Source organism: Verruconis gallopava, assembly GCF_000836295.1.
Source record: "Verruconis gallopava strain CBS 43764 unplaced genomic scaffold supercont1.3, whole genome shotgun sequence".
In the NCBI taxonomy this organism is placed as follows: domain Eukaryota; kingdom Fungi; phylum Ascomycota; class Dothideomycetes; order Venturiales; family Sympoventuriaceae; genus Verruconis; species Verruconis gallopava.
Genome location: NW_015622139.1, coordinates 920645 through 939716, shown reverse-complemented (window position 1 = coordinate 939716; position 19072 = coordinate 920645). Strand labels below are relative to the sequence as shown.

Sequence of the window (19072 nt, the reverse complement as noted above, 5' to 3'; positions counted from 1 at the left end):
CAGTCCATCAACTGCAAGCTTGGTGGTCGGTCCTAATGCATTTCTACCATTCATCCGCCGATTTGCTACCGCATTTGCGACCAGAAGCCGTATTTGCAAGTCATGCATCGATGAACCCATAGTCTTTCTCCCATTTCGCAGTCGAAACATGGCAGAGAAGGCGTTTCCGGAGCTTGCGCAGAAGCTGAACGCCCCAGTGCGCAAAACAGCCTTCGAGCGACAGAAAGAAGAAGCGGAAGCAAAGCGCAAGCGTGAGGAGGCAGAAACTGCGGCCGCACTGAAAGAGTTTGAAGAGTCTTTCGCCGATGATGCCGGGCAAGGTCAGGGCAATAGTACACATAACAACCACGGGGGTCGAGGTGGACTTGGACTTAGAGGCGGCATGATGCCAGGACCGAGGAGACAATTTGGAAGCGGCAATGTGAGGGCGAGCGGTCCAGGTTCGCTACCGCCTCCACCAATATCTGGGCGCAAGCGAGTCTACGATGGTTCCTTTGCCTCAACGCAGCTGCAGGACAGAGGCATGTTCTCGTACAGCGATCGGTCACAAAACGAATCGAGGCATACACTACAGGCCGCGTCCGACAGCGAGGAGGATGTGGAAGACAAGGAAAAGGCAGCCCCCAGGCAGACACTACAGCTCTCGGACCTGCCTATAGGGACGACGCAAGATGAAATCCTAACTCTGCTTCATGAACATGCACCCAAGCTGAAAGTGGACAAGGTGGACCTATTACCACCACCAGCGCCTGGTAACACATCACGGAAATCACTTTCGGCAATCGTCACCATGGCAGAAGGCACTGTCAATCGAGATCTCGACTCTGCAATCACTACACTTCAAAGACTATATCTAGGGCTTGGACATCGACTCTCCGTATCGCGACATCTGTCATCAAACCTCGCAGGACTTGGTACAGGCCAAGCACCTCAGCATGATGTCCTACCATTTGGTGCCAAAGTCCTTGAGCTCGAACAACACCAGCCTAGGATGCGATATAATATGGCTGCGCCTCCGCCAGACCAAGGTTTTGGACCGGGCAGCTTCAATTCTGCATCTAATCATAGTCTACCGTCAACCGTGTACGTCAAGGTTCCCTCAGACCTGCGTCAATTGAAGCTCATCAACAAGACTATTGAAGGGCTTATCAAGAACGGTCCTGAATTCGAAGCAGCCCTGATGCAACGCCCGGAAGTTCGCTCCGAAGAGAAATGGGCTTGGTTATTCGATTCAACTAGTGTTGGCGGGGTGTATTTCCGCTGGAGGTTGTGGTACCTCACCAGCGGACGTTTTGCAGAGCGTGAAGAAGAGAGAAACGAGGCGGGTACGCAGGCTCCTGAAGTTCTCTTCAGAGATGAAGCTCCGTGGCAAGCTCCAGATCGGCGACCGCGTTTCGAGCGTGTCACGCAAGTTGAAGATTTTCTGTCGGATCCCGAATATGACGAGGACGAAGAGGAATATTCTGACAACGAGGAAAGCAAAAAGGCACCGGAACTTAACCTCACTGGGGAAGCAAGCGAAGCACAGTATCTGAATCCATTGCACCGCGCGAGACTTACCCACCTGTTGGCACGATTGCCCACAGGACCAGCAACTTTGCGTCGAGGCGATGTGGCTCGGGTCAGTGCATTTGCCTTCCGACATGCAGGTCAAGCAGCAGAAGAAGTGGCGCAGTTGCTTGTGGCCAACGTAGCGCACCCACTATCGCTCACGGATGCAAATCCATACAACCATCCATCGGGTGGTATCGAATACGTAGAGGAAGACTTCTCAGGTGGAGAAAATGACTACAACTCAGAGTACGAACCACCGGAAGAGGTTGTGCCTACAACCGAGGAGAAAGTCTCGACAGAGACAAAGTCAAGTGACTCAAGCGTGCTGGGTGACATAAAGATGGAAGATGTGCAGGACGAGAAGGAAGATACGTCGTCCGCAAAGCTCATCGGATTGTACGTTATTTCGGACGTACTTCATGGGTGCGACACAGCAGGTGTACGTAATGCATGGAAGTACAAAGGTCTGGTGGAGAAGGCTTTTAAAGACCAAAAAATATTCGAGCATCTGGGCCGTATGGAGAGAGAGATGGGCTGGGGTAGGGTCAAAGCCGACCGGTGGAGAAGCCGCGTTATGAACTTACTCGACATCTGGGCCGGCTGGTCACTCTATTCCACCGACACCATGCAGGGCTTTATCGACGCGTTCAAAAACCCACCCTTGACCGAGGAGGAAAAGGCTGCCGATGAAAAGGAAAAGAGGGAGCGTGAAGAGAGAAGAAATGCGCAGAAAGCCAAGGCTCCAGTCATAAAGCAGAGCAGTGATCTTGCGGCGGACGACACGATGGACGGAACATCGGAATCTAATAACGCGGTCTCTGCCCTTGGCGGAGATGCAGAAGGCGATAAGATGGATCTGGATAATGCCAGTGATAAGAAGGGCGAGGCAGAGACGAAGACAAGAGATGCCGAAGACGTTGATGCCGCTAATGGCATCTTTGGCTTTGACACAGTCACGGAAGAACAGAGAAAAGGCGGGCAACCTTCGCGTCCAGCAGCGCCTAGGAATACCATCGTATCCAAGGGACCCAAGCGGCCGAGTACGCGAGAAATGCTCGACGACTAGTGATAAGATCAAATATTTTGTGTGCTGCCCCCGAAGTTCCGCGTGCGTCACAACTTGCTGTACTAATGTAAAAGTGTCCCTGAGCTCCTTCTACGAATGAAATGGGCGGTTGGCCCATCTTAACATGTAAACAGCGACCAGGCCCTGGCACGACTTTGCAACGACCTCGTCGCGAACAGCTTTTCAATTGACCTTCGAGTGCTCCCGGCCGTTCGACACTCTTCGAGCATTTGATTTCGTCAATTCATTCCTCCGTTCCGTTCCCATGGTCGGGTTCAGCGCTGTTCGCGCCAAGTGGGATAGCGCGCATTCCCACTGTGATGACTCTCTCACCTTGCCACTGCTTAGACCCAGTGAGGCTTCGGCCTCAGAGGACGTGGAGCAGAAGTCGTGCTCGGCGGTCCCTTCAAGCAGACGCCTGAACTCTGGCTTGGGTGTTTTTAACAAGCCTCTGACAACAATTAGAAACAAAGCCTTCAGCCGAGCCTCGAGGAGCGGTTCTAGTGGGTCATTGCGTAGTGGTGGTTTTTGTGTGCGAGATATGCAATCCGAAGAAGCCGGGACATTAGTCCAAGCAAACGTGCACGGCAGGGAGTGTGGCGAGAAGATGGCAAGAAGTCTGACCATGAGTTTCTTACCAGTGCCAGTGAAGGTGAGGACTGCATCAGCGCTTAGTTGATCCTCGGCCACTCAAATTAACCGTATATGATAGCCTTCTGTTCGCCAATTTCCGAAGCATTCGAACCGTACACGCCCAAACCAACTTTCAACAGTAGCTGAGACAAGCATCCCTGGATCGCGTCAAACAAGCTTCCGTCGAGTTACTCAACTTCCACGCGCTACGACACAACCAAACCTCGGCTCTGCCGTTGTTGAAAGTCGAAGCCAACGCGAGCCATCACTACGCTCATCATCGTTATGGACTTTAACAGAAGACACGAAACCGTTACTTACATCTCCATCATATAAGACGCCAATGCTGGGCTCACCAACACATTGTGAAGAACGTTTCATGCTCAAGTCGACAGCAACAACTGATCAGAAAACCGATGAAGCCAAAGATGTCTCGCCGACGAATCAACAGATTGTGTGGAGCGTGCTTGACAGCCCGCCGTTGATTTCGTGTCTCAACCACGGCAAAGAGAACATTCGTGGACCAGATTCTCAGGATTTGATGTGCTTAACACCTCCCAAGCACTCTCCTCATGTTATTCAGCACCACCAGCTTCTCCAACCAATACATCCCTCGTCACAACAAAGCAATAACGCACTCACGGGTTTTAGCTCCTCGTCGATGCAAGTGTCATCAAGGGTCGCAAAAAATACCTTGCTATCTGCCTCTCCGTCTTGCCCAGTTTTATCGAACTTGCAAACCCCGCAACGTCTAAAGCCTCTTCAGCTAAGCCCTACTTCGGCGGAATCAATCCATAGAGTTTATACAGCGCAAAGTAATGCCTACTGGTCTGGCCGCTTCGTCAGTCTAAATGATAAACTACTAAACGACTCGTTCGACGTTGAAACGCGTCCGACACATGAAGATGATGCAGCATCCTCGGCTAGCTCTGCAATATCCGCCCCCAAGATGGTTCAGGAAACGGTTCATCAGACCTCTGAATTGAAGCGCGTGGAGAAGATATTTCAGCAACTGGAGGAGCTATGCTTTTCAGACGAAGCTAGGCGTTCTCTGCTCATCTTTCGAAATATGTATGCGCTTAGATCCAAAATGCCAGGCTTGCGGTGTGAGATCCCACCAAAGTCGCCAACCGAAGCAGAGACAAAGGAGGAGATGCCGAACTCGAGCCTTGGAAACGGTACTATTGGTGGAGGGTTGCGCAAGATGAGCCTCATGGCGATATGGAGAGGACGGAAGATCAGCGGGAAAAGCAATCAGGCCTCAAGAGATTGAACGAAAACGATGTCGAGATGATTTGTTCCTTTACAGGTACTACCAGGCTAAGATTGAGCACAATAGATGATCCTAAGATTATTTCAATGGAACATTATGATTTGATGTAGTCTGGCTACGCTAGGACCTTAAATATAGTCTAACACGTGATGCTCGGTTTGCTTTGTATAGCTACACTCTCTTAATGCCCGTTACAACTTAATAGAGGGGAAACATAACGTTGTTTCTTTTTTGAATAGGCTATGATGTTTCATTTCCGCGTCGTTGCCCGGATCAGTGATATTCTAAGTTTTCAGAGCACTCGTATTCTAAATTACACTCTTAGAAGAACTTTTTTTTTCAATACTACGCGTGCCGTTGCTGTTGCGAAATGTCTATCTTTTCTGAGTTGGCTCCGCTCCATGTCAATTGTGTTGTCGTGGTGGCTAAGCGGCAGCCCATCTTGCCGCTCGTCCATAATCGTCTCGCCGCTGCCCCTCTCATGCATGGACGGAGGTGTTCCCAGCCAAGCGTTGCCAAATCATTAAACGACTCGATGACTCAAGCAGCGCAGCCGCTATAGGTATTTATGCGTCTCCGCGAAAACTCCACCTCCCACCATACTATTTTCTTTGCAATGACCACGTCCCAGAACGGTCCGGTATACTTCTGGCACGCGGATGGCGAGAATGGCCATTTCGGGCAGTGGTATCGTGCGCCGTGGGAGCACGAGGGAGTAAGATATGAGACGGCCGAAATGTGGATGATGGTTCAAAAGGCGAAGCTTTTCAAAGACGAGGTAACCGTCTGCGCACGTTTCGATGATGTTTTGTGCTCACGTGCGAGAAATCCAGGTCATTGCGGCTCAGATGGCGGCGACGACGGACCCAAAGAAGCACAAAGCCTTAGGCCGTAAAGTGAAAGGCTTTGATGGAAAAGTGTGGGACCAGCATAAGCTCGCCATTGTTGAAGAAGGTAACTACTGGAAGTTCACCAAAAGCGAGGACGCAGCGAACCTTAAGCGGCTACTTCTGGAAACTGGAGACAGGGAAATCGTCGAGGTGCGTTCCGCCCGTGCACGCTCTCTTCCGCCTCCGCTGACGCGAACCAGGCCTCGCCGCTTGACAAAATCTGGGGCATAGGCTTCGGTAAAGAAAATGCAGAGAAGAACAGGGCTAGGTGGGGTCAGAACCTGCTTGGAATTGCGCTCATGAATGTCAGACGGCGGCTGAGAGAAGAGGAGGCGTAGATCTTCGAACGAAGCGATGCGGTCGGGAAATTTCGAGAATTATTTACTGCGATCACACAGTTTGCATGACCAGGGGGGGAAAGAAAAATAAGAAGAATAAGAACTTACACAGATGGCCAGGCAGCCTGGACAGTACAGTATGCCGCAGAAATCAAATGCTACATCTTCTGAAGGCAGCCTCGAATTTCGACATGGCTACTGGCCGGGCTTCCCCTTATGTTTAATCAGCAGTCTACGTATAACTAATGTGCACTCTAGATATTCGTCAGAGCCGATTTTTTCAGCTTGTCGGGCTGTAGCTCCCCTTCAAGCATTCGTAATCCGTTCAAAAGTTAACACCAGATGCGGTGCCAAGAGCTGATGGAGATTTCATGGTGTTGTTGCAGAAGTGAAATTGAAACACAACCCAAAGACCATACTGAAAAACGGCGCTGGTTATCATAGAATGAGCGATAGACGATTGTGGTGGAGCACGTCGTACGTCGTTCTCCGAATCAAACGGAGTCGGCTTGGACTCAAAGCAGAAAATTGGTTCTTCAATAGCCAGTCCTTGCGTGAAATCGCGTTCACTTCCTCGAGTGAAGTGGCGCTGCAATTGCCTCTGCTCCAGATCTTAACAAGAGGCCTCTCAAATCATGTGCTCACTGCCACAAATGTGAGGGAGCTGTGACAGCATACGCTAAGCCATATTCACAAGCTCGACTTTTGGCCGTCCTCGAGGACAGCTCTGGCTCAGCTGGAATATGACAGAGCCGTATGTTGGACGTCGTGTACATGGTCCGGATTACCTAGTGCTCGCAGAAAACGTATGGACTACGCGCGGCTGTGTTATTTGTCTTGCATCTGCCCCCAGTAAAGATCAAGCATCGGTTCCGATTGCATGATGTTCTCGGGTTCCCACGGCACTTTCGTCACCCGCGCAGAATCAAAGAATAAAGTTGCGTCGCACTACACTGGTTGATTGTCCACGACTTGTAGGCGTCCAACTACTGATGGTCACTGTGCTAGTAACATGTCCTTTGTAGCCAAAAATCCAAAACCTGACCTCGACGACTGGTCGCTGCAGAGCAAATTGGATAGATGAATCAAGACGGCAACGCTGACTGACTCTGGAAAATCTACAAAATAGGGGCGAAGAGCATGGATTTGAATCATTCCTTAGGAAGAGACGATACGCAACGAAAGGCTAGGCCATTGGAAAGCCGTGGTTCAGACATACCTCACGTGCATTTCGAACCGTTTTGCTCGTCTATTTCCAGCCTAATACAGCCCTATCTGAGGCCTTTCTTCAGCATCTTCGCGCTGATAGGCCAGCCTTGCGCTCTGCAGTTCAGCTCATGTTCAGCTCCTGCGGGGTACGAAACTACTCGGTCGGCGCTTTCCGTTTTTATGGACTTTGCATCAAGTTTCGAGCCTAGAATATATTGGCATTAATGCCTACTAACCAATGTGAATCTTGTTGTTGGTCATGCCATCCTTGGACCGGTTGTCAATCCTCTCGGCAATGCTTCTGCATGGCACTTGGCGCCAGCGCAGAAGACTCAAGAAAAGGCAATTCAAGCTCGTGCGCAATAATCACAGAGGGGGCTGAGGCCGTTTCACAGCGAGCAAGCACGTCTTATGTCAGCTTCTCGCAGAGTACATAAAAGCCATGTTCGATCTCAGTTGCGTTCATCCAGCAGTTGAGGCATCATAAACTAGATGTGAATCCGTGTTAAGGTACAAAATCAAAGTCTCTTGTGTAAACACTCTCACAACGAACAACATCATGGTCCTGGAGAAAAAGGAATCGAAAGTCAGCCACGGCCGCGGTTGGGAGGACGCCAAAACCATACCAGTCTTAGCCTGGATGGAAAAATACACAGTCGAGTTTTTCAATCAGCCTGAGCTCCGAAACAACAAGGACGTCTTTGCAAAGTGGCATACCGCGGATACTGTGCACCAAAATTCCGACGGGAGCGTGTACACTGGGTTGGACGCATGCTTCACAGCAATACAGCAAATCTACGCACCGTTTGCGGCGTTTGTCCATGAGCCTCGTTTTTGGACCGTCTGGGAAGTTGACGGTGGATTTGAAATGGTCGGCCAAGCCGTGATGTACGCAGACCTGCCTGTCCCAGGTGGTGAGAAGGCACATGAGGATATGAACGGGAAGAAATGGGACCTCGCGCTGCAGGGAATGTTCCATTTCTGGTATTCTAGTGATCCAAGCGGGAACGATGGCTTCAAGATGAAGCGTAGTGAGGTGTACAGTGACACTTTTCCTGCCGTCCAAGAGATGATGAAGAGAGGCATGGTTCCATCATGAAAATGTATGAAAGTAAGGAGCTTTACATACTTAGCAAGCATAGGCTGAACTAAAACGCTATCAATTTTAACCTATGTGACGGTGACAAAAAGCAACTAGTAGAACAGATAAGGACTCCGTCAGAGGAGATCGCTGATGTACATATTTTGTCAAAGTACAAGGGGGTATCGAACATTCTGAGTCGTAAGTCGTTAGAGTGGTCATGGCGTTTAATGAGGTCGTTGCGGTCGTAAATCGTGAAATTCGAAGTCATTGCAAATGCGTTATTTCCTGGCAAGTTTTTTTAGGGTATGAACCATAATTAAGAATTTTTCTGCGTCTGAACAGAGTCAGTATTGGCGATATATGCATATGGTAAGACCGACCTCTTGCTGTAGTGAAATGCAATTGATATTTACCCTTCTTGCCCTGGGGAGGCGAGTAATTAGGACAGAATACGTATGGATGTAACTCATTGAGTTGCAACACTTTAGATGAGACGATACGTATCCAGTCTGGTTTGGTCATGTCCTTGGTGATAAATGCCGTCCATATTGGCGTCTCGGTGTGCAATCCACGACGCGGGCGAGCTTCCAATCGAAAACATTTCGAATCCATATCACGGTATATCCGCAGAGCGTGGAGCATGGTGTCATCCTTGATCTCGCCGGAGTATTCTTCTTTTTCATTTACTTTGTCATTCTCGAGCGAATGGTATTTGTCCCGAAGTAGCTTTGGACATTTGTAGGGGTCTTGATCTTTCATCGCCGTAAAGGTACAGTAGAACAGCACCAGCGGCTCATAAAATTGAAACTCCAACCTCGCCCACAGCTTAAAGTCCTTGGGTTCACGCTCAAGCCTCCACAGCGCCAACGCTGACCCACACCTGGTGAGTTTCAGAGCTGAGAGTGGAATACAAGAAGAGACAACGAGACCGGCATCCTTTTTGCTTGTGCACACCAAGCGGGCTCTATGATTCGCGGGACGCCAGTATAAGCTGACCCAAAATTTGGCTCCATCCAGCGGTAGCCTGACCACTTCAATGAAACTGTCGGTCGCAAGGCGTTGAAAAAGGTCTGGCGGTTCTTCTCGGCCAAAGCATTGGGAGCCAGCATATCCATTTGAAAGTGGGGTCCCAGAGCGTACGTACTCAAAGACCTTCATAGCCCAGTGCGAAATTGGAACCCGAGTAGCAGACGAATTACTGGACCATCTGGTCGTCGGTATGTCTGGCGCAGGAGGGGAAAACGGGATCCAAGGTGGGTCTGGAGCGGGAGGAGGTATACCGTCGTCTGAGAGATCTGACCATATTGGAGACATTGGCGGCATCATCGGCTGAAGTCTCGGAAAAGAGAATTCATCCAGCCATGGCATCGGCATACGGGGTGGCGGTGACCATTCTGGAGATTCCTCAGCAGGTGCTCTACTTTGAAATGGGACTCAAGTACCTTGAGGGTCTTGAAATGACAGGCCAGAAATGATATCTTCTATCGACTCTTGACTCCGAAGTAGAGATGATATACGGTGCCGGCATTGCAGGATAAATTCCTTATCGACGTAGGCGCTGTCGGGACTGTGATTTAATATGAGACGTGAATGATCTACATTGGGAGCACATACCCTCCTAAAACGCTTAGGATGACCTGAAGGAAAACGTCGTAAGTCTCTAGCCGAGCCATCAATGAAAGGCCACCTTCTATAATCGTGAAGTGTCCGTTGAGTTCTTCCCACGCCCTTGCATAAGGGCGCTCGCCAGAGTATTTGAGATGTCTGGTCTCCCCGAACATCACCCGGACCTTTCTTAACGTGAGCTCTAGACTCCGGATGCACATGTGCACATCTGAAGTCAACTTCGGCGTTACCATCTCATAGTTCGGATGTTCGTCGGCAATCTCTCGAATAGCGGAGCCCAAGGCAAGCAGCTCTCGGATGCAATCTACAATGTCGGTCCGGCGCTGTGGTATGTTGTCGAGGAAGAGTTGCAGGCCGGCGGAAACCTCGTCGGCATTGTCTGCCGCGCGTAGTAACTCTTCGCGAGTCATCTGCTCAGTTCTCGTATGTCGCCCGTCTACTTCCGGACGACCTCATTTTCTAGGCCACTAGAGCCCAGAGCGGGGAGAGGGTCACCTGGAAATTGAGGTCCTTACGCAGTTGCGGTCTTCTTGGTGCGCTTGTTGGCTGACGAGAGGAGAAGTCCAACTGAGCGAAGAAAAAAAAAACCCAAACCCCGCCGATCGGAAAACACAAAAAAATAGGCCACTTTGTACACGAGAAACTGCTGGAAGCGAGCTTGACCGGTCCGCGGCTCCGTCTGGTTACTCCCTTCAATTTTTCTGACGTTTCGAGGACAGTCGAATGCAATGCAGGCCAATGGTCGTGGGGTTGCGCTGAGTTGGCATTCCACATCCGCGGTCGGCTTTTATTAAGCGATGCATACAGCCAAGCCGCGCAGCAGCCATATCTCGTCCACGGTCATATGTCAAATACCATACTCGTTGACATATGCCAAAGTCACGTCCAGTTCTTTTAGCGGCTCATGATATTGATCTGATGATGGTCTAACGATGCCTGGACTATGAGAGGAACCGGGCGCATCCTGGTCGACGTACCAAAATCCCAAAAGCGAAGCGTCATCTTCTGGTCCTCAGACTAATACGAAAGCGGAAGTAAAGGAAGCTCTGTGCGGAGAAGGTTGGTACAGAGAAGAGGATCCAGAAAAACAAAGAGCCGGATGCTTTGCAGCGCCTCGATCTGGTGACTGGTTTGTAGCACCAAGGTCTCATCCAACCCAGACATCATGCTTTGGCTTGATCCGTCTCCTCAGGCCGCGCGTGCGGTGTTGTCGAGTCCCGGGTTGCCTTGATTGGACCAAGTGACTAAGCGCGACACTCCTGCGCGCGAACATCGAAAACACTGCCGTGGGATGCAGTTTGCGAAAATCGCGACGAGAGGGGAGAATGGTAAACTGGAATGCACTCTGCTTGTGGACCAGCAACACGATATATATTGTCAGATGAGCTGTAGCCTCACTGAGACACAACACCCAGTTATCGTGCACTGCCTCACTCTTCGTACCCAAGACAGACGGAGGCGCCGTATGGCTGCCTAACATGGCCGGGTAACCATGCGCCAGAAGTGATTGGAAGCCCGCAAAGCGACTCATCTTGCTCCTTTCAGCTTCTCATCCACTATCTTTTCCACGAGACTGGCAATCAGTCCGCCAGTCCCTGCACCCTCCTCAAAATATGCCGCAACGTTCTTCTCCACGTACTTGCCCACCATGTCTACTTCGATGTTCACCTCGTCACCGGCTTTCTTACTTGCAGTGACAATCCTCTCTTGCGTGTATGCAATCAGCATGACCTCCCACCACCCGTCATTTCCGTCCTTGACCTTTGTCACGGTCAAGCTGGCCCCGTCAATGGCGATGAAGCCTTTTTCCACCACGTAGCGCAGAACGGACGGATCCCTGGGTTGAAAACGGAAGGTAAGCGCGTTCCCATCAGGAGTAACAGACAGCACTGTTGCGACTGTGTCTACGTGTCCCTGCACAAAGTGTCCGCCCATCCGTGTGTGCGCCGAAACTGCTCTTTCGAGATTGACCTTCGAGCCCTCCACCAGGGAGCCGAGATTTGTGCGGCGAAGAGTCTCGGGCGCCACGCCCACTTTGAACGTGGACTTGTCAAACGCGGTGACCGTGAGACACGTGCCGTTCACGGCAATGCTGTCGCCTTCGTGGCAATCATCGAGGATGGCTTCGGCCCCAGTGATCGTGAGAGACGTTCCGCCGCCGCCACTCGCGGTTGTGTCGAGCTTCTCGAGTCTCGAAACCGCTAGTGCTCGTTTCAGCTACGCGTGCGATGAGGGGTGGGGCGCGGCCGCTCACTTCCTATGATTTCCACTATGCCTGTGAACATCTTGAGTCGCTTCACAGAAGCCTCCGTGACACTTTGCGTGGGTGGTCGTGCTTCGCGTGCGAGCTTGTGGGAACAAAAGGCCAGCCTTACAAGCTGCGGCGACTTTCGTGCCGTGGGACCGAGATCGGCATGCGACGCTTTGAGCTTCATGCCTCGGCGATCAGGAATGTTCTCCTTCTTATTCGTCGAAAGACAGCCTGCTCATTCCTCTTTGATGTTGTCCCCGGCTTTCCCTTTTGTATTTTGCAATGCTGTTTGAGACATCATGTCAGTGACTAGAAACGTGCTGCGACCTCTTCGAACAGCCAATCGTGCTCTGAACGTCCAACGAGGGCAATCATGGCATCGTTCACTTTCGAATGAAGCAGAAAGGCTTCCGCTCTCAGGGATACGCGTTCTTGACATGACAAGAGTGCTGGCTGGTGTAGGTAGCTCTTTTAAATACGTTCGTTTTTGACGCAGAACTGGGTGCTGAGAACGGGTCATAGCCGTACTGCACGCAGATTCTAGGAGATCTCGGGTATGGCTTTCGATCTGCCTAGTATGGTCCGCCTCCACTCGAGGTTGGCAGAACCACTTCAGCCACTGACCCTCCAAATTTAGAGCCGAAGTAATTAAGATTGAACATCCAATCCGTGGGGATGACACCAGAGCATGGGGCCCTCCGTACGCAGCATACACAAACCCCGAACACGAGGGGCCGGGAGAGAGCGCGTATTTCTTGTCGGTATCTTTCCCCCTTTCCGCGCCCGGTGAAGCTATCTGATCGTTTTCTAGGTGAATCGAAACAAAAAGTCAGTCGGCTTGTCCTTTGCCCATCCAGCGGGCGTGGATATTCTGCATCGACTGGCGAAGAACTGCGACGTGCTCGTGGAGAACTACCTCCCGGGTGCACTGAAGAAGTATGCTTTGGATTATGGCACTATATCGGATATCAACCCATCGATTGTGTATGCCAGCATCACGGGCTACGGCCAAACTGGTCCATACAGCAACCGCGCAGGATATGATGTTATGGTCGAAGCTGAGTTCGGTCTAATGCATATAACAGGCCACCGAGATGGCCCTCCAGCAAAGGTTGGCGTCGCTATCACCGATCTAACCACGGGCATGTACACTTCAAACTCCATCATGGCTGCATTGCTTGGGAGAGTCAAAACGGGGAGAGGTCAGCATCTCGACATAGCACTTAGCGACTGCCAGACAGCATCTTTGGCAAACATCGCTAGCTCAGTACTTATAAGTGGGAAGAAGGACTCCGGTCGATGGGGCACCGCTCATCGTAAGTTGCCTCGAATCTTGACTCCCGGCTATGGGCTCACAGATCAGCTTCGATTGTGCCTTACAAAGGCTTCAAGACCGCAGATGGCGACATTTTGCTTGGCGGTGGCAATGATCGCCTGTTCGGCGTGCTCTGTGAAAGGCTTGGTGTCCCTGAATTGGCTCAGGATCCTCGCTTCAACAGAAATAATGTCCGCGTAAAGAACAGGGACGAGCTCGAAGGGTTGATCGAGTCGATCACGAAGACGAAGACTACAAAAGAGTGGTTGGATATTCTGGAAGGCAGCGGCATGCCGTACGCTGCCATCAACGACGTGAAAAGCACACTTGAACTCGAGCATAGTAGGTTCCCTTGCAGTAGCGCGTGACAAGTGTCAAAAGCTGAGACTGCGGCAGCAAAAGCACGAAATATGGTGGTAGAGGTTGACCATCCGGCGTGTGGGCCCATCAAGCTGGTAAATACGCCAGTTAAATACTCGTACTCAAAGCCGAGCGTACGATCCCCACCACCAACGTTAGGCCAGCACACCAACGACGTGCTTCAAGGGCTTTTGGGCATGACGCCGGAGGAAATCGAAGGTCTGAAAAGCGAGGGCGTGATTGCCTAGGAGAAGCCGTCAGCTTCGCGGCAGCGAAGAAGTGAACACGGTGGCCAGAAACAAAACCCCAGGTGTCGCCGATGGACGTCGCCAGAAGGATGACTTGTAACTATTGACCATGAGATCAACGCGTTGCAGCGTTCTCAAAGAGGGCAAGGCTGAGCGAGCTCTGCCATAGCCTCAAAGCTCACCCCACGTTTCACCAAGGCTGAAAAATTGCCTCATCTAGAAGAATTGGATCCTGCTTCTAGGCTAAATTTTTCTTTTTTTTTTCTTTTTTTTTTTTCGATGCTGCGTGACCGACATCAAACCAACGCTCGCCAACGCCGGAGTTTGTCTGAGCTATTCGCAGCAGATTTTACGGCTGGAGCCCGAAAGCTAGACTCCGTCGTCCCGACCGTACCGTGTGGTTGAGTCGTTTTTTTCTGGTCCTTGCCAGCGCAAAGAGGCAACGTGGGGCAATTTGGAGTCTGGATTCGCACGGTCATCAGGAACATCAAAAAATGTTCGGTCTCGCGGTCGACGCTGTTCACAGCCGCGGTGCGCATTGAAGCTCACACCACTCTCACACGACGATAACTGCCAGTCGATTCCATTACTGACGCCGTCTTATCAAATTGTGAAGAAAAACCAAGTTGAACAGGAGCTCTGGCTTATCTTTTGCTCGGTGTGGGGCAGATCTGAAGGGCTGCTGCAAGCTTGACATCACGCTAGAGCCTTGAGCTTTCCCTCCCACCCCCGCCGTCCCAAAGAAAAAGCCCTCTCACAAGACTTTTAAAACAGGCCCGCTGAGTCCGATCACAACAGACCACCGCGTGTTGTGCAAGCCTGCGGGATCCGAAACCTTGTTCTATTCTATACCGCCTCCCTCGTCCTATATCTAGCTTTGGATTCACCTGCAATTTTTTATCTGCCTTTTCTCAATCGCACCCTTGACACGACCCAAATTCATCAAGACACTCAGCTACCCAACAAGCTTTTTGTTTGTTGCCTCCCTCGAATGCAATGGCCACGGCCACCCCACCGAACAATGCTGTCCCTCCGCCTCTCCCCGGACATAAGAGGCGGATTGCCGTATTAACGAGCGGGGGTGACGCTCCTGGTATGAACGGAGCGGTGAGAGCCGTCGTACGAATGGCCATCGCGAAAGGCTGTGAAGCTTTCTGCGTCTACGAGGGCTACGAGGGCCTCGTTCAAGGCAACGAAGGCAAGGATCCCAAACATCACATGATCAAAAGGGCGGAATGGGACGATGTGCGAGGCTATCTGTCAGAAGGTGGCACTTTGATTGGCTCCGCACGCTGTGCATCGTTCCGGGAGCGATGGGGCCGCTTGAAGGCGGCGAAGAATATGGTCATAGAGGGCATCGATGCTTTGGTTGTTTGCGGTGGCGATGGTAGCTTGACAGGCGCGGACCTGTTCAGAAAGGAGTGGTCGGGCCTGCTGGAGGAACTCGTGTCGAAGGGCGAGTTGACGGCGGAGCAAATCAAACCGTTCGCTACGCTGAACATCGTGGGCCTCGTTGGCTCAATTGACAACGACATGTCTTCCACAGACGCCACAATTGGATGCTACTCCTCCCTACACAGGATCTGCGAGTCCGTCGACTCCATCAACGACACCGCACAGTCGCATCAGCGCGCGTTCATCATCGAGGTAATGGGTAGACATTGTGGATGGTTAGCCCTGATGGCTGCCATCGCCACTGGCGCTGATTTCCTATTCATTCCTGAGCATCCGCCAGAGGAAGATTGGAAGAAGCAGATTGGTCAAGTCGTTATGAAGCACAGAGCCATGGGCAAGCGAACCACGATCGTCATCATCGCGGAAGGGGCCATCGACCGAGATCTAAAGAAAATCACCCCCAGCGAGGTCAAGGACCTGTTGAGCAACGGTCTGAAGCTTGATACCCGGGTTACGACGCTGGGTCACGTCCAGCGTGGTGGCTCGCCTTGTGCGTATGATCGAATGCTGAGCACGCTCCAGGGTGCTGAAGCAGTCAACGCCGTGCTAGAGGCCACTCCCGAGACACCCAGTCCGGTCATTTCAATCATCGAAAACAAGATTGTGCGAAAGCCATTGCTGGAAGCCGTTAAGCTGACGCAAGATGTTGCCAAGGCAATCGAAGCAAAGAACTTCCCTGAGGCAATGAAACTGAGGGATTCGGAGTTCGGTGAATACTACCGCGGCTACCTGCTCACCACATCACTCAACCAGGAGAACCTGTTGCTACCCGAGAACCAGCGGATGAGGGTGGGTATCATCCATGTCGGCGCGCCTGCCGGTGGCATGAATGCTGCTACACGAGCCGCGATTGCTTACTGCTTTGCGAAGGGTCATACTCCTGTGACCCTGCACAACAGCTTCACTGGTCTGGTACGGCATCATAGTGATGAGCCTCTTGGATCAGTCCGTGACGTCACATGGGTTGACGCTGAAGCGTGGTGCAGCAGAGGTGGATCTGAGCTTGGAACGAATCGCACTCTACCTTCAAAGGCAGCCTACAATGAAGAGGATGGCATTCCAACCATCGCCCAGGTATTCAAGGATAAGAACATCAATGCGCTGTTCATCGTGGGCGGCTTCGAGGCCTTTGCGTCGATGAACGAGCTACGAAAGGCGCGTGAAAAGTACGATTCACTAAAGATTCCCATGGTGCTACTTCCCGCAACAGTCAGCAACAATGTCCCTGGCACCGAGTACTCGCTTGGAAGCGACACTTGTCTGAACGCACTCATCGAATACTGCGACACATGCAGACAGTCCGCGTCCTCGTCAAGGCGGCGGGTCTTCGTCATTGAGACCCAAGGCGGTGAGTCGGGATACATCGCCACTGTAGCTGGTCTCTCCATCGGTGCTCTTGCCGTGTACACGCCGGAAGAAGGTGTCACGATCAAGATGCTGGATAAGGACATCGACTTTCTGCGCGAAATCTTCTCAAAGGACCGCGGCCAGTCGCGTGCAGGCAAAATCATTCTCAACAACGAGAAGGCGTCCAGTGTCTACACTACGGACATTATCGCACGAATCATCGCCGCCGAGGCCAAGGGCCGCTTCGAGGCACGAGTCGGTATTCCAGGTCACTTCCAGCAGGGCAAGGCGCCATCACCAATGGACCGAGTACGCGCTCTGCGATTCGGGATCAAGTCGCTGCAGCATCTGGAATCATTTGCTGGAAAGAGCGCTGATGAGATAGCCAATGATCCGATGAGTTGTGCTGTGATCGGCATCCGTGGCGCGAGAGTTAGGTTTACGGACGTCGTCAAGATCGAGACTGAGGAGACGGACTGGAAGCACCGCCGACCAAAGCATGAGCATTGGATGGGGCTGAAGCAGTTGGTTGATATGCTGAGTGGACGGCCAAAGACGGACAAGGTGCCCCAGGTACCAGCAACTGTGCCTGTTTAGGTGGCAAATTTTGGCGTAGTCGGGTGCGCATTTGGACCGGATCGCGCTTTCTCTGCTCTTTCTTTCAAGCACACACGCTCTCTGATCGAACACAACAAGAATCCAATTGGACGGACTGCCAGGCGATACATGCTTTGTTCTGCATACAAATGCTGAAGCACTTTTTAGAGCAGATGAATAAAAGTTGTAGATACATGCCCCCTTCGGGGCTAGATATCCTGTCTCACGATCTGTCGCATCAATCAGCCGTACGTTGTCTACGAATCCCGTCAGTCACATCTCTCTCCGCACATGGTGTTGAAATGGCGAACTGGTTTAAGCTTGCCACGTGGGTAAGTAAAGCAGGGACAAAAATGTCATGAGAGGGTGTGCGCTCTTTGGGCGCCGCATCCGCGTGGCTCGAGTGAAGCACGGGTCATTCCCATCAAGTGGTCTTGGATGAGCACAAGACGGACGGGCTTGCCAACTATGGACTCACTACCGGCGTACGGCCGGCGACGTGATCAGCTACGTGCGAGGAGCACGCCAGTGCTACGGGCATCGCATCGTCCTTTTATCATCCGCTGTGTCGTCGTACTGGGGTAACGAATCGGCGGATGGTCACGCCGGACGGCGATACGACTGGCCCGCGCGTTGCATCCACGGTGCCCAGACTAACTCAGCTTGGTCGTGGGCCTGGTTCGCTCTCGAATTCGGTCTGGGATGGCCCCTGAATGCAAATGCGTGCGGTTGTGTGCCGTGGCCCCTGCAAACAAAACAAGACCGCAGCACGCCCGCCCGCCTGGTTCTCCATGGACGGCGTTCGCACCACCACTCATGGTGCGCGTTTTTTTGTCTCGTTATTGTAGACAGTTACCTGTCAACGGTAAAGCACTCTGTCTTCCCTTGCCGGTCGTTCTCATGCTTCTGCTTGGCTCCCGCGCCTCGTTCTGCTTCCCCCCCTTCCCTCGCCGTCCGTGATTGGCTCCTCGCTTCGTTGGGGAATCGTCACTGGGATTTTCTTCAGCAGCAGCAGCACACCTCACGCTTGCTAACACTAAGGGAAAGAAAGGTCAGCCTAGTGCTTGGATCGCAACTTCCTCTCGTTCTTTCCGTGCTCCACTCTCCGCCACAAGTGCTCTCTCTCTCTTTCATCCTCCTTCAACCAGACACGCTCTTTCTGCACACAGGCCGGCGCAATCGGGAAAGTACGCCTGGCCTCAAGCTAGCCGTCCGCGGCTGCCTGCCTTCGTCCTTCCATCGCTGCGTCCTTCACAAATCTGTCCCTCGTTCCTTCCACTCCCCTTGCACGCTACCCGGTCAGTCGATCCCATCATATCGCGCGCGTCACACCTGCCGCGCAAAACTCAGCATCGAGTAGCCACGACCTGAGTTAGCAGGCACACCGCGAAGCCGCACCCCCTGCGTGTCGTGGTGGTGCCTGCCTCCCCTCGCCTCGCAACGGCCCAGTGGAAAAAAAGGCCGAAGCAGAACAGCAGCGAAGTCTCCAGGGTCTACTACAAGTACTTTCCTCCGTTCACTGGCTCCCCCTCACGACGAGTGCCTACGCACACCCCCCTCCCACCCTCCCAATTGCAGCTCCCCTTTCCGCTTTCCGCTCTCTCGTTCTCGCAATCCTTCCCAATCCATTCGGTCCGCGCCAAACAAACGCTGAAGCTTCTATTGCTTTAGCTCCCGCTCCTCTACCATTCTACTCTGCTCGTGTCGCCCGAAAAGCGTCCATTTGTCGCGCGCACGTCACCGTCATTGCTGGCAGATAGGACTCCGAGTCTTCCTTGAAACCTATCCCCGTACTAGGACGCGAAGGGGAGGTTGCAGCATCGGTT

At 52.1% G+C, this 19072-nt stretch overlaps 8 protein-coding genes across 8 annotated transcripts; 6 read left to right on the top strand and 2 right to left on the bottom strand.

The window, feature by feature from the left end:
* Positions 1–148: 148 nt before the first annotated feature.
* On the top strand, positions 149–2620 carry PV09_01293 (uncharacterized protein; the record flags this gene model as incomplete). Its single annotated transcript, XM_016354151.1, has 1 exon — positions 149–2620. One exon carries the CDS (start codon positions 149–151, stop codon positions 2618–2620), a length of 2472 nt encoding a protein of 823 aa, XP_016218246.1.
* A 265-nt stretch (positions 2621–2885) lies between these two features.
* Positions 2886–4526, top strand: PV09_01292 (uncharacterized protein; the record flags this gene model as incomplete). The annotated part of the gene is made up of 2 exons (XM_016354150.1): positions 2886–3272; positions 3333–4526. The coding sequence occupies 2 exons, from the start codon at positions 2886–2888 to the stop codon at positions 4524–4526; spliced, it is 1581 nt and encodes a 526-aa protein (XP_016218245.1).
* A 463-nt stretch (positions 4527–4989) lies between these two features.
* On the top strand, positions 4990–5994 carry PV09_01291 (uncharacterized protein). The gene is made up of 3 exons (XM_016354149.1): positions 4990–5304; positions 5360–5566; positions 5617–5994. The coding sequence occupies exons 1-3, from the start codon at positions 5095–5097 to the stop codon at positions 5752–5754; spliced, it is 555 nt and encodes a 184-aa protein (XP_016218244.1). The 5' UTR covers positions 4990–5094; the 3' UTR covers positions 5755–5994.
* Positions 5995–7522: 1528 nt separating this feature from the next.
* Positions 7523–8062, top strand: PV09_01290 (uncharacterized protein; the record flags this gene model as incomplete). Its single annotated transcript, XM_016354148.1, has 1 exon — positions 7523–8062. The coding sequence occupies one exon, from the start codon at positions 7523–7525 to the stop codon at positions 8060–8062; it is 540 nt and encodes a 179-aa protein (XP_016218243.1).
* On the bottom strand, positions 7928–10477 carry PV09_01289 (uncharacterized protein). Its single transcript, XM_016354147.1, has 4 exons — positions 9662–10477; positions 9490–9614; positions 8428–9441; positions 7928–8381 (listed from the first exon to the last, which is right to left on the bottom strand). Exons 1-4 carry the CDS (start codon positions 10081–10083, stop codon positions 8326–8328), a joined length of 1617 nt encoding a protein of 538 aa, XP_016218242.1. The 5' UTR covers positions 10084–10477; the 3' UTR covers positions 7928–8325.
* A 545-nt stretch (positions 10478–11022) lies between these two features.
* PV09_01288 (riboflavin synthase, alpha subunit) lies at positions 11023–12108 on the bottom strand (the record flags this gene model as incomplete). Its single annotated transcript, XM_016354146.1, has 2 exons — positions 11023–11874; positions 11928–12108. 2 exons carry the CDS (start codon positions 12106–12108, stop codon positions 11201–11203), a joined length of 855 nt encoding a protein of 284 aa, XP_016218241.1. The 3' UTR covers positions 11023–11200.
* A 39-nt stretch (positions 12109–12147) lies between these two features.
* On the top strand, positions 12148–14090 carry PV09_01287 (uncharacterized protein). Its single transcript, XM_016354145.1, has 6 exons — positions 12148–12382; positions 12447–12478; positions 12562–12685; positions 12736–13240; positions 13288–13581; positions 13636–14090. The coding sequence occupies exons 1-6, from the start codon at positions 12224–12226 to the stop codon at positions 13845–13847; spliced, it is 1326 nt and encodes a 441-aa protein (XP_016218240.1). The 5' UTR covers positions 12148–12223; the 3' UTR covers positions 13848–14090.
* A 753-nt stretch (positions 14091–14843) lies between these two features.
* PV09_01286 (6-phosphofructokinase) lies at positions 14844–17246 on the top strand (the record flags this gene model as incomplete). Its single annotated transcript, XM_016354144.1, has 1 exon — positions 14844–17246. One exon carries the CDS (start codon positions 14844–14846, stop codon positions 17244–17246), a length of 2403 nt encoding a protein of 800 aa, XP_016218239.1.
* Between the last annotated feature and the right edge of the window lie 1826 nt (positions 17247–19072).